This window comes from Hypanus sabinus, chromosome 3 (genome assembly GCF_030144855.1).
Source record: "Hypanus sabinus isolate sHypSab1 chromosome 3, sHypSab1.hap1, whole genome shotgun sequence".
In the NCBI taxonomy this organism is placed as follows: Eukaryota; Metazoa; Chordata; class Chondrichthyes; order Myliobatiformes; family Dasyatidae; genus Hypanus; species Hypanus sabinus.
Window position 1 is genome coordinate 169,299,148 of NC_082708.1, and position 14,453 is coordinate 169,313,600.

The window sequence follows — 14,453 nt, forward strand, 5'->3', positions numbered from 1 at the left end:
GCTTGTATGAAGGTGGTTTACCTATTTATGCAAGTACTTCTCTGACAATAGATGTGTAATATTTCTTGTATGGAAATACAAGATAACACTGATGCAGACATTTTATACATTTAACAAGGTGCTTTATTAATGCAAGAGTTTTTCAATGTTTGTCGTCAGCTGGGTCATACTGTCAGTGAGCTCCCTGTTGGTTGCCTCCATGTGCTCCAGTATTTGTTTTTAGTTTTAAGTCCTCCTGCATGACAGCCAACAGCCGTCCATCATTTGGCAATTTCCTTTCAAGTTTTTCTGGTCTGTAGCTGCTCAAACACGCACTTTCACAGCGAGATTTGACACCTAACATGTCGCTTGTTTTCTGTAGATGTGCCCTGCACATGCCCAGTAGGAGGAGATTCGCTCAAATACCCATTTTAATGTGGACAGAGGTATTTTCAAACACGCTTGGTATGGACACCTATTGTTTTTACGCGAAACCAGCATTTTCAAAATTATCTGGTCTAGTGTGGATGTAGTCTAAGCCACAGTCCATTTTAAAAAAAGTATCAAGATGCTACTTTCTAACAAACTAGTGGAGACATAAGACTTGTTTTCTGCAATGAAATGGCTGCAAAATAGTGTTTACCTGGTTAGAAAGCATCCTAGGACAATACACGTCATGAAAATCACATTTTATTCATTTTTATTACTGAAGGTAAGCAAAATCACAGCTATACTTGAATGATGGTAAGGTGCTCAGTTATCCATATGTACAAAAAAAAAACTCCTTAGAAGTGCTAGTGAACAAACATTTGAAAAATGTTTAATAAGATGGTTGTAAATGAAGACAGTAATACTACAGTATGTGATGCATCTCCCAATTTCAAATCCAACCCAAAGACAACACCAAAATTATTTTAGTCTGAAGACTGAATGGACTGCAGTTATTACAGAACAGAGCAAGTAAACTTATCTGAGATAGCAGGTCTCTGATAATCACAAAACCAATAGCTACCCATCCATACAAGTTCCATTAAAGCCAAAAATAGCCATATTAAAAACTAGAGGCACTCACCACTTAAATAGACAATTTTTTTTGCACTGACCAAAACATTCATTTATAACTCAAATATACATTTGTTATGTAATATAAAGGATAGTTTGAATATTTTCTTAGAATTGGCTGTTTATCATAAGATCTTACCAAACTTTCTGGAAGATCCTTTCACTATAATAAGGCCACTTTAAAAAAAGTTATTTTACATTCTCCAATAGCTTTATGTTATATATAAAAGAAATTTCAATTGTAACTACAAGAACTGGAATCCCTGTTAGATCCAGGAATTACACTTTACTGTAAGTATGACAGCAGTGCTAAAATTATATTAAACTAAAAGATGTGACAAATAGTTCAATACAATGGGACAAATAACTTGTAAGTGTAATCTTATGTTTTGGGAAGTTTACTTTGTACAATTTAGCAGTACCCATTTCTTACACAGAAAGTATTTACTTTGGTATTTGTATAGGGGGGTAAAGGGGTATGGGAACTCAACAGCAAGATAATTTTATAAACTCAAGTGGGAACTATATATCCAATTTATTTACACAGATTAACTCCTGAGTGCAGCTAGCCGTGACTGCATTTCTTCAATATCTTCCTCTGCCTCACCTTCATCTGATGCGGCTGTGGCCCCTGCAAGTTCTGGCTCTGGGAGAGCATCCGTGACTTTGCTGGGAGCTTTCCCAAGAGCACCTGAAAAATAAAAATAGCCAAATAGCTTTTGTGACTTGTCAATATTTGGTGCTAAAGCAGAAGGCACAAATATAAACTTGTCTTTTCCAATACTGATCTGATTGTGTTTCTGCAGAGATCTAAGAATGCAACTGTCCAAGGCTATCGGCAACCTTTCCCAGAAGCACATGCAGAATGCAAGTTACAAGAATTACCATTAGTTTCCATGAATTTGTCAACAATAAAGCAATTATTAATCACAAAGGCGTTTAGCCACAGCAAGCCAGCGCTATGGGCTATCTCAATCACAATCTCTAATATACTGACTATGTGAGCACAGAACTTTATTTGAAATTATTTCCCCAGAACATTAACTTTCAAAATGAAATGAATTTCTGGTTTTCATTTCAAAAAGGAGATTGTGCTATTAAAAATTTCAGACATTACAAAAATCTATAAAAGATAATTAAAAACACAATTTAATTTACCTGCAGTAACCTCAAATAGTATTTTGTCAATTTCCAGCTCTGCGGCCTCTTCCATTTCTTCTTCATCTTCCATACTTTCAAAAGTATCCTCCAGCATCTCATCGATAATCCCTGCCTGCATACAGAAAGTACATGTTAAAAAATCATTAAAAATCATCAACACTATGTAACTACTAGACCCAAGTCTGCCCTAATTTCTGGCAGTTTCAATGAAATGGTCAATGAAATTTCTAACTTGCTCACAAGGCTGCCATTTATAGCCCATCCCTAAATCTCTTGGAAAGGTGTATGGTAAACTGCCTCCTTGAGTTAGCACATTCTGTTGCGCAGGAAATTCCAGGATTCAGATTAAGGACTGGCCATGTTTCCAATTCAAGATGAAAGGGAACTTGGAGGTGGTAGTATTCTCATCCACCTACTGCCCTTGATCTTAATGATAAAGCTGCCTGGGTAAGTAATTGCAATGTATTTTGTAGATGCTGCCAGTGGTGGAGAGAACGTCTGCTTTGGGAGGTAGATGTAGTGCCAGTCAGGCAGCCTGCTCCGTCCGAATGACAAGAAGCTTGAGAGTTGACACAAACTCATCCAGGCAATTGAGAAAGCTCCATTACACTCCTGCCAGAGCTGAAGAACACACAAATAGGCCCATCATTCCACCATGTCTACGCCCAACGATGTTAATCCTATTTGCCATGTTCAGGCTGTAGGGTTATATAGCTCAGCAATTTTGACTTCTAGTTAGTGGAACAGCAGGTTCAAGAGGTGAATCACTCAATGCAGTATTCCAGCCTCTGACATGTATGTTTTGTGGTGATCCTGATGATACTTGTGGCAGGAACTTAATAGCAATATCATTGAACATTAAGGGAGAGATGATTCATGAGAGATGAACATCATCCTGTGGGTGATGTTCGTTATTTAACAAGCTAACATGGCTAATAGCAGCCCTTTCCTAAACATTGGTTTCTCTAGTTCGTTAAATTTGACAAGTTAGAGATTTGTTCTTATGACAGATAAAAGCAGACACCTACAACTTAAAAGTAGGCTCCAGCCACAAGAACAGTAATATCACACCTTCATCATTTCTTTAGACAGTTCTCTCATGGTGGCTTGAATTTCAGGAATTTTTACTAAACTCTGCATGGCTTTCATCACTTCAGTGCTCTTCTCTAAGGCACCTGTGACTTTCGCTACAGCTGTGAAGGGAAGGAAAAATAGTAAATTAAAAGCAGAAAACATGACCATTTCATTTTGACTTACACAGCACTGCAAAGGCTGCAGCACAAAACTTAAGCTGTAGATAAAGCTTCATTGGTTTTGTTAAAAGTATGAGCAACAAATCTGTGGCAGCTCAATGTAATTTCATCAGCTAGATCTGAAAGAGCCAGGAAATGGACCTGACTGGACTACTCTTTAAAGGAGCATGTAGTACAATTCCAAAAGTGTTTGGAGAACTTGGCCGAAGTAAACATACAGGTAATAATCCTGGATTATGGTACTGAAGGGAAGTAATGTGGTGGTTCCTGCTCCTGGGTCAAGAGGGCTTTAAAAAGTCCAGAAAAACCTTGAAGTGAGGAAGTTGTACACTGTTTACTTCAATACTGATAATATTATGTAAACTGTCCTTTGTGCACAATTGTTTATATTGGTGAATGTGGATGTTGGCAAGTTTTAAGTTATCATTCATCCTGAATACCCTTCGAAAATGATTTTGAATCACTACTTTGACCTGCGCACTTGTGTGATGAGAAACTCCACACTACAGTCAAGAGAGCTGTGGGAGTTTGATCCAACAACATTAGATGGTGAATGATTTAGAAGGTGAAACTTATGTTTCGTTGTATCCATTAGCTCATTTTTGCCCTTGAGCAAAGATGGTGGTGGTGTCAAAAATCACTTTAGGGAGTCAAAGTGCAATTTGTAGATGTGTGCACAACAGCAAGGTGTACTAGTGAAGGGAGAAAATGGCACCTCAGCTCCCAGATTAAACAATTAAATGAGCCACTTTGGAGTAGGTGGTGCCAACATTTCAGAATGTTGTTCAAGATGGACACATTCAAGCACATGGGGAGTATTCTGTCACACACCTGACCCTGTCTTGCAGACATTGGAAAGATACTGTCTTTGTCCTGTTCCTGTATGTATGTGTATGCAGTTGGTTCAGTTAGAAATTTTGTATAGAGTTTTGTCAAAGGGGAACAGAAAATCCTTTCTATCCAGTAAAATCAAGCCATTACACTACTGCATTTCCAAATAGTCCATCATAACATTGCTGTTTTGCTTAAGAAACAGGCCACAAATTACACAGCAGATCTTACAGTCTGTGCTTTCTGCAGCATATCTGAAATGGTGCACAATCTTACAAACTGTTCACCAAAATCACAACCTCATCCAATGGCAGTTGTATTTCTGGAGAGTATCTGTAATATGCTACTCTGGAAAGTATGATTTCATTTCTACATTGCCATTTATTCTGGTTAAATACTTTTATTTTGTTCCAATAAAATAAATATTGAATAAAATGTTGCAATATTTGGCCTTCATTGGTTGGGAGATTGAGTTCAAAAGCTGAGGTAATGGTACAGCTCTATAAAACTCCAGTTGGATCACACTTGTGATTACCGTGTTCCGTTCTGGTTGCTTTATAGGAAGGATATGGAAGCTTTAGAAAGGGTGCAGACTAGATATACCAGGATGCTGTCTGGATTGGAGAACATGTCATATGAGGAAAGGTTGAGTGAGTGAGGGCTTTTCTCTTTGGAGCAAAGGGGGATAAGAGGTGATCACACTCACCTCAATAATAAGCAAGTGTTTTAAGAGGCTGGTCAAGGATTACACCTGCAGCTTGCTACTACCCAAGCTGGACCCTCAACAATTCGCCTACCGACACAGCCATTCAACAGACAATGCAATAACCACAGCTCTACATACCATCCTTACCCACTTGGAGAAGAAGTATGCTCATGTGAGAATGCTGTTCTTGGACTACAGTTCAGCATTCAACACCATAATTCCATCCTGGCTCGTTAAGAAGATCAGAGACCTTGGCCTTCACCCTGTCTTATGTGGCTGGATCCTGGACTTCCTGTCAGACCACCAGCAAGTGGTAAGAGTGGGCTCCCTCACCTCCACCCCTCAGACTCTCAATACAGGAGCCCCTAAGGGCTGTGTATTGAGTCCTTCCTTTACTCACTGTGTACCCTCATGACTGTTGCCACCCGTAGTTCTAATCTGCTAATTAAATTTGCCGATGATGCTACATTCATTGGCTTTATCACAAACAATAATGAGGTGGCTTGCAGAGAAGAAGTCATCTTTCTGACAGAGTGGTATCAAGAAAACAACCTCTCCCTCAATGTTGCAAAAACAAAGGAGCTGGTTGTGGATTACAGGAGGAATGGAGATGGGCTACCCCTACTGACATCAATGGATCTGGGGTTGAGAGGGGAAACAGCTTTTAAGTTCCCTGGCATCCACAACGCCAAGGACCTCACGTCGTCTGTACACACCAGCTGTGTGGTGAAAAAGGCACAACAGTGCCTCTTTCACCTCAGACAGTTGAGGAAGTTTGGTATGGACCCCCAAATCCTAAGTACTTTCTACTGGGGCACAATTGAGAGCATCCTCACCGGCTGCATCACTGCCTGGTATGGGAACTGTACCTCCCTTAATCACAGGATTCTACAGAGAGTGGTGCGGATAGGCCAGTGCATCTGTTGTTGCGGATTCCCATGATTCAGGACACTTACACGGATAGGTGTGAGAAAAGGGCCCAGAGGATCATTGGGGACCCGAGTCACCCCAATCTATTCCAGCTGCTACCATGTGGAGAACGGTACCACAGCAAGAAAGCCAGGATCAACAGGCTCCGGGACTGCTTCTTCCACCAGGCCATCAGACGGGTTAACTCACGCTAATTTGAGTGTACTTTATATTACATTGACTGTTCAATTTATTATAAATTACTATGATTGCACGTTGCACATTTAGAGACGTAATGTAAGGAATTTTACTCCTCATGTATGTGAAGAATGTAAGAAATAAAGTCAATTCAATTCAACTGGATAGGTTTACAAGATGATAAAAGGCATTGATTGAATATACAACCAGTGTCTGTGTCCCAGGGAGGGCATCATTTTAAGGTGATTGGAGGGATGTCAGGTAGTTTTATTTACACAGTGCTGGTGTATGGAGCGTGCTGCCAGGGGTGGTGGTAGAGAATATCAGGGATATTTTAAGAGATCTTAGATACGCACATGGATAAAAGAAATGGAGGGATATGTGGGTAGGAGGGAAGCGTTGATCTTGGAGTGGGCTAAAGGGTCAGCTCAACAAGATTAATGCAAGGCTTATTGAGAAAGTAAGGAGGCGGGGACGTCACCTGATGACATAGGATTGAGACGCTGGAACCCAGCTCTCCCGTAAAAAATCAATAAATTAATGTTTAAGTGAAGCAAAGTTAGTCAATACTTTCTAAAAGTTACTTATAAACTACTCCGGATTGTTTCAAGTTATGCCTCACAAACAGAAGATGAAGAAAATTACTACCGTGAAGACAATGCAAGTTGGAACAGAATCAAGGCCCACTTCTGCCAAAGAACCGCGGGCTCAGGTACATTATACCACCAGCAATACAGAACAAGAAACTGTGGCAACATCGACCATTTCTAAAGAAAAAGACCAACGAGAACTGCGCAAACGTGAAGGAAGGAGCATGCGCAAACGGGAGCAACCAGAACTACAAATCCCAGCTATGACTGAAACCGAAAGTGAAAGTGAATCTGAGGGAGAGTCAGATTCTCTGGAAAAATCAGACGAAGATGGAGGTAAAAGTCTTTCTGGAAATATAGAAAAGACTTTGATGCAAATAATGCGTAAATTAGGCGCATTAAAAGTAATCAAAAGAAAAATGACAAATATGGAGATGATGTTTGATAAAATGACAAAAAGACAGGAAAAAATGGAAAAGAGAATTATAGATTTGGAAACTACAACGGAAGACATAGTTGAAAGAATGAATAAAATGGAAAATGATACTACTGCCTGGACATCAGAAAGAAAACAATTTATGGAAAAAATTGATAAGCTTGAAAATTTTAGTAGATGAAACAATATTAAAATTGTTGAACTTAAAGAAAATATAGAAGAAGATCCAATAAATTTTTTTCAAAAATGGATCCCTGAAAAATTGGAAATGGAAGGAGAAACTCTAATTGAGATTGAAAGGGCTCATACAGCCTTGTCAAGACCTCAAGCTGATCAAAATCCACGATCAATTTTGATAAAATGCTTAAGATACCAAGATAAAGAAAAGATCCTGAAGGCGGCTGCCCAATGTGCCAAAAAGAGAAACGGGCCATTGATGATAGCAGGGAAGGCAGTTCTTTTTTATCCTGATATAAATTATAACCTTTTGAAGAGAAAGAAGGAATTTAACCCAGCGAAAAAAGCCTTATGGGAAAAGGGTTATAAATTTATAATGCGTCACCCAGCAACACTGATAATTTTTTTGGAGGAGGGAAAAAGAAGATTTTTTACCGATTATTGAGAAGTGGAGGAGTTCGCACAAAAACTTCCATTTATTCGTTAATTACACATAGAGACTTCCAAGCGTAATGGATTAAGGATGAAGATAGAGACAGTGAACGGAAGTGATGGACATTTAAAGATGATACAGGGGAGAAAAGCAAAATTTCAGAAATACTAATTGAGAATAGTATTTTTTTTCTTCTTTTATATATACTATTTTATGTTGCGGGGGGGCTGGGGAGCTTTGGATCGGTTACTGCGGGATTTACATGTGTAATCATGGCGATCGCCATGACCCGTACAACAGAGGGGGGTAATGTTGTGTTCTTTTTTTTTCACAACATTAGTAAGGGGGTATTTTGTTTTTTTCTTTATACTCTATTTTTCTTCTATCTTTCTGCCTGGATGATCGGTGGGGACACACATAGCAATATGGAGAATTTTAAAAAGATTTCCCAAGATACCATGAAAGTTGAAAGATTAGGTATTATTATGGATTGGAGTAACATAATTAAAAATAGTGACTAATTTACTGAATTTTTAAAGTTTTAATGTTAATGGGCTTAATGGACCAGTAAAAAGAAAAAGAATTTTAACATGCATTAAAAAAATGAAAACAGATATATTTTTTTACAAGATACACATTTAACAGACAAAGAACATCAGAAATTAAAAAGAGACTGGGTAGGAAATGTTATTGCAACTTCATTTAATTCAAAGGTGAGAGGAGTTGCAATTTTGGTTAATAAAAATTTACCAATTAAAATACAAAATGTATTAATTGATTCGGCGGGGAAATATGTAATTATACATTGTCAAATTTTCTCAGAACTATGGACTCTTATGAATATTTATGCACCAAATGAAAATGATGTCAAATTTATACAAGAGGTCTTTTTGAATTTGGCGAACGCACATGACAAAATATTAATAGGCGGAGATTTTAACTTTTGTCTAGATCCAGTTTTAGATAGATCAACAAAGGTTGTCACAAAATCAAAAGTAGTAAAATTAACTCTATCACTGATGAAAGACTTAAACTTGATTGATATATGGAGAAGAATTAATCCAAAAGGAAGAGATTATTCATTTTATTCAAATAGACATAAAACATATTCAAGGATAGATTTTTTCCTATTATCAACAAATATTCAAGATAGGGTGAAAAATGTGGAATATAAAGCCAGAATATTGTCAGATCATTCTCCTTTGATAATGACATAAAGAGGAATCAATTTATAGATGGAGATTTAATTCAATGTTACTAAAACGTCAAGATTTTTGTGATTTTATGAAAAAACAGATTCAGTTCTTTTTAGATACAAATTCACATTCAATTGATGATAAATTCATATTGTGGGAAGCAATGAAGGCATATTTGAGAGGTCAGATAATAAGTTATACTTCTAAAATTAAGGAATATGATAGAAATAGATCAATTGGAAAAAGAGATTACAAAATTAGAAAAAGAATCTCAAAGAAATATGACAGAAGAAAAACAAAGGCAACTTATTAATAAGAAGTTACAATATAATACACTCCAGACATATCGAACAGAAAAAGCAATTATGAGAACTAAACAGAGATATTATGAACTAGGTGAAAGATCACATAAGGTCCTTGCATGGCAGTTAAAAACAGACCAGACTTCTAAAACAATAAATGCAATTCAAACAAAAGTAAATAAAATTACTTATAAACCTTTAGAAATTAATGAAACTTTTAAGAATTTTTACTCTGAGTTGTATAAATCAGAATCACAAAATGATAATGTCAAGATAGAAAGGCTTTTATCACAAATAACTCTTCCAAAATTAAATATGGAAGAACAGAAGGGATTAGATATGCCTTTCACATTGAAAGAGGTCGAAGAAGCCCTAGGATCACTTCAAAGTAATAAATCTCCAGGAGAAGATGGTTTTCCACCTGAATTTTATAAAAAGTTTAAAGATTTATTAATTCCTCCTTTTATGGAGTTAATACATCAAGCGGAAAGAACGCATAAACTTCCAGAATCTTTTTCGACAGCTATTTTAATAGTATTGCCAAAAAAAGACAGAGATCTTTTAAAGCCACCATCGTATAGACCTATTTCTTTATTAAACACTGATTATAAAATAATAGCAAAAATCTTATCTAACAGATTATCTAAATACTTAACAAAATTAGTACATATGGATCAAACAGGATTTATTAAAAACAGACAATCGGCAGATAATGTAACTCGGTTATTTAGTATAATTCATTTGGCACAAAAGAGGGAGGAAATGAGTGTGGCAGTTGCTTTAGATGCAGAAAAAGCATTTGATAGATTGAAATGGAATTTTTTATTTAAAGTATTGGAAAAATATGGATTAGGAGTATCTTTTATAAAATGGATTAAAACCTTAAATACTAATCCCAAAGCTAAAGTAGTGACAAATGGTCAAATTTCAACACCATTTCAGCTAACAAGGTTAACTAGGCAAGGCTGTCCATTATCAACTGCTTTATTCGTGTTGGCGACAGAACCATTAGCTGAATTAATTAGAATGGACCCAGATGTTAAGGGTTTTAGAGTTAATCAGGAAGAATACAAGATTAACTTATTTGCTGATGATGTTCTGCTTTATTTAACAAACCCATTGCACTCGTTGCGTAAATTATCCTATAGATTAGAAGAATATGGGAAAATATCAGGTTATAAAATAAATTGGGATAAAAGTGAAATTTTACCTCTTACTAAAGGAGATTATAGTCAATGTCGATTAATAACTCAATTTAGATGGCCGACAAATGGTATAACATATTTAGGTATAAGAGTTCATAATAATATAAAGAACTTAAATAAATTAAATTACTTACCATTACTGAAAAAAATTCAAGAAGATCTTGATAAATGGATGGCATTACCAATAACATTAGTAGGTAGAGTAAATACCATAAAAATGAATATATTCCCTAGACTACAATACTTATTTCAATCACTACCAATACAACTACCTCAGAAGTTTTTTCAAGAGTTAAACAAATATGTGAGGAAGTTTCTTTGGAAAGGTAAGATGTCAAGAATATCGTTGGAAAAACTGACATGGAAATTTGATCTAGGAGGGTTACAACTTCCAAATTTTAAGAATTATTATAAAGCAAATCAACTTAGATTTATTGCATCTTTTTTTGAGAAAGATAAACCGGCATGGATTAGAATAGAACTAGATAAAATAGGAGAAAATACACCAGAAGATTTTATATATAAATGGGAATCTAAATGGATATGGGAAAAGAAAGAATCTCCTATATTAAAACATTTGATTGACTTATGGAATAAGATAAATGTTGATGATGAGACAAAGAAATCTTTATTAGCAAAGAGATCTTTAATTCAAAATATACATTCCTTTTACAATGGATAATCAACTTTTATATAATTGGTTTCAAAAAGGGATTAGATATATAGGAGATTGTTTTGAAGGGGGTATATTAATGTCATTTGATCAATTTAAGAATAAATATAAAGTATCAAACAACACTCTTTTTTTGTTACTTCCAACTAAGAGCTTATTTAAGAGAAAAATTAGGTCAAACAATGTTATTGCCGAAAGCTAATGAAATAGAAACTTTAATTCAAAAAGGAAAGATTTAAAAATTTATCTCTTGTATGTATAACTTGATTCAAAAACAGGCAATTAAACAAGGAGTCCATAAGTCAAGACAAAAATGGGAAAGTGATTTGAATATTAAAATTGAAGAAACAAATTGGTCAAGACTATGTCTTGATAGTATGACAAATACAATAAATGTCCTGTTAAGATTAGTGCAATATAATTTTTTACATCAATTATATATTACACCACAAAAAATAAATAAATTAAACCCAAATTTATCCAATCAGTGTTTCCGATGTAACCAAGAAATCGGTACTTTTTACATTCTACTTGGTCTTGTTCTAAAATTCAACCTTTTTGAACAAATTTAAGAGTTTTATTGGAACAAATTATGGAACACAACTTCCACATAATCCAATATTATTTTTACTAGGCAATATTGAAGGGATAAAACCGAAACCCAAATTGATTAAATATCAGAAAGAATTTATAAAAATTGCATTGGCAGTAGCCAAAAAGGCTATTGCAGTTACTTGGAAATCAGATACATACTTAAGTATAGATCATTGGAAGAAGGAAATTTTTGGCTGTATTCCACTTGAAAAAATTACTTATAATTTAAGAGATAAATATGAAACATTTTTGAAAATTTGGCGCCCTTATTTACAAAAGACAGGATTAAATATATAGGTGCTCCGAAGATGAAATAATTGGTTTTTTGGGGAAAGAAAGAAATATATATACTAAAGTTATTACGAACTCCATGGAGCATGTGGGGATCTTCCGATATCCAGGCACTTTTTCCTTTCTTTCTTTTTTCTTATATAGGGATGTTGGGGGGGAGGGGTTAAGGGGAGGGGGGAAGGGTATATATATTTTTTTCATATATTTTCTTTTATTTCTGTAATTATTTGAAAACTCAATAAAAAAAAGTTTATTAAAAAAAAGAGAAAGTAAAGAGGCATGGGATCCAAGGGGTCATTGCTTTGTGGATCCAGAACTGGCTTGCCCACAGAAGGCAAAGGGTGGTTGTAGACAGGTCATATTCTGCATGGAGGTCGGTGACAAGTGGGGTGCCTCAGGGATCTGTTCTGGGCCCCTTACTCTTTGTGATTTTTATAAATGAACTGGAGGAATTGGAGGGATGGTTTAGCAAGTTTGCTGATGACACAGAGGTTGGGGGTGTTGTGGATAGGGTGGAGGGCCATCAGAGGTTACAGTGGGACATCGATGGGATGTAAAACTGGCTGAGAAGTGGCAGATGGAGTTCAACCCAGATAAGTCTGAAGTGGTTCATTTTGGTAGGTCAAATATGATTCAGAATATATCATTAATGGTAAGACTGCTGGCAGTGTGGAGGATCAGAGGGATCTTGGGATCCAAGTCTATAGGACGCTCAAAGCTGCTGCGTAGGTTGACTCTGTGATTAAGATGGCATACGGTACATTTGCCTTCATCAACGTGGAATTGAACTTAGGAGCTGAGAGGTAATGTTGTAGCTATATAGGACCCTGGTCAGACCCCACTTGGAGAACTGTGCTCAGTTCTGGTCACCTCACTACAGGAAGGATGTGGAAACCACAGAAAGAGTGCAGAGGAGATTTACAAGGATGTTACCTGGATTGGGGAGCATGCCTTATGAGAATAGGTTGAGTGAACTCGACTTTCTCTCCTTGGAGCAACGGAGGATGAGAGGTCACCTGACACAGGTATATAAGATGATGAGAGGCATTGATCATGTGGATACTCAGAGGCTTTTCCCCAGGGCTGAAATGGCTAGCATGAGGGGGCACAGTTTTAAGCTGCTTGGAAGTAGATACAGAGGAGATGTCACAGATAAGTTTTTTTTTTACGCAGTGGCGGGTGTGTGGAATGGGCTGCTGCTGGTGGTGGTGGTGGTGGAGGTGGAAACAATAGAGTCTTTTAAGAGGCTTTTAGTTAGGGGCATGGAGCTTAGAAAAACATAGGGCTATGGGTAAGGCTAGGTAGTTCTAAGGTAAGGACATGTTCAGCACAGCTTTGTGGGCTGAAGGGCCTGTAGGTTTTCTATGTTCTAACGTTATGGGCCGAAAATCCTGTACTACGCTATACGGTTGAAAATGAATTAATCACCCGCCTACTTCAGAGGTCGTTCGTCTGCCATTCCCGCAAGTCCGTGTCTGAATGTATCCCATTACCCCTTTCTACCCTCCAAGTAAAGGGAGGGTGCAGGTTGGGAGCAAAGAGAGTAAAGTACTCCCTAATGCTCAGAATCCAGATCACCACCCAAGTGGCAGGGGCAATGGAATCATTGATTGTGTAACGTCACCTCACTTTAGCTATGGTTCCTAGTCAAAGAATAGCATCAGAAAACACTATTTTACGGAGTAGTCATGGGATATTACTGTAATTCATGGACAGCATAAACACCTTACCTAGTTGGTTCTTCATACTCATTAGGACAGAGTTCATTTGTGCTTTTGATGCATACAATTTGCTTACAGCCTTCTTTGACCGTACGATTTCTTTTGCTAATATGATGCAAACATCCTTCTGACCCTTCTTTGCGGCATCTTTCACAGACCTCTTTACTTTCTCCTCTTCTCTAACAATATCTGTTGGAAATAGAAAGTGTTATTAACAACTGTTGTCTTTCCTAATATCTCTGTAGGCTTCATTCACACTGAAGTCAAGTTTATTGTCATTGAAATATTTACACCTATACAGTCAAACAAGACACAGGGTGTAAAGCACAGTAGTAATATATAACACACAATAACTTAGGAAGCAAGGATAAAACCTGCAGATGAATGATGCATAAATAAACAAAGTAAAGCACATAAATTTTGTCAGGTACAGAACAGATTAACCAGTGACACTTTGAATGCAATGCAGCAGGAAATCCAGAAGCCTAATGGCCTGAGGGAAGAAACTGTTTCTCATCCTGACTTTATTGCTTATATGCATCAGAACTTCCTGCCTGGTGGTGATAAGTGGGTGAGTGGATGGATGGGTGGGGTCAATAATTCATATTAAAGTCAAAGAGGATGCTAAATGGATGGGTAGGGTCCTTAATAATTAAGGGCCCTGCATAGACAGTGCTCCTGGAAAATGTCGCTAAAGGATGGTAGGGAGGCCCCTTTGATCCTCTTAGCTGTTCTC

At 36.8% G+C, this 14,453-nt stretch overlaps 1 protein-coding gene across 3 annotated transcripts in view; it reads right to left on the reverse strand.

The window, feature by feature from the left end:
* Window positions 1-653: 653 nt before the first annotated feature.
* Window positions 654-14,453, reverse strand: part of rnf103 (ring finger protein 103) — a 55,901-nt gene continuing 42,101 nt past the window's right edge. For all 3 annotated transcript variants that reach the window (XM_059965643.1, XM_059965641.1, XM_059965642.1), the window contains 4 exons: window positions 13,727-13,906; window positions 3,274-3,395; window positions 2,200-2,314; window positions 654-1,732 (listed from right to left, as the gene is read on the reverse strand). In XM_059965643.1, the coding sequence (XP_059821626.1) occupies window positions 1,590-1,732; window positions 2,200-2,314; window positions 3,274-3,395; window positions 13,727-13,906 (560 nt within the window). In that variant the 3' untranslated portion in view covers window positions 654-1,589. The remainder of the gene's footprint in view (window positions 1,733-2,199; window positions 2,315-3,273; window positions 3,396-13,726; window positions 13,907-14,453) is intronic.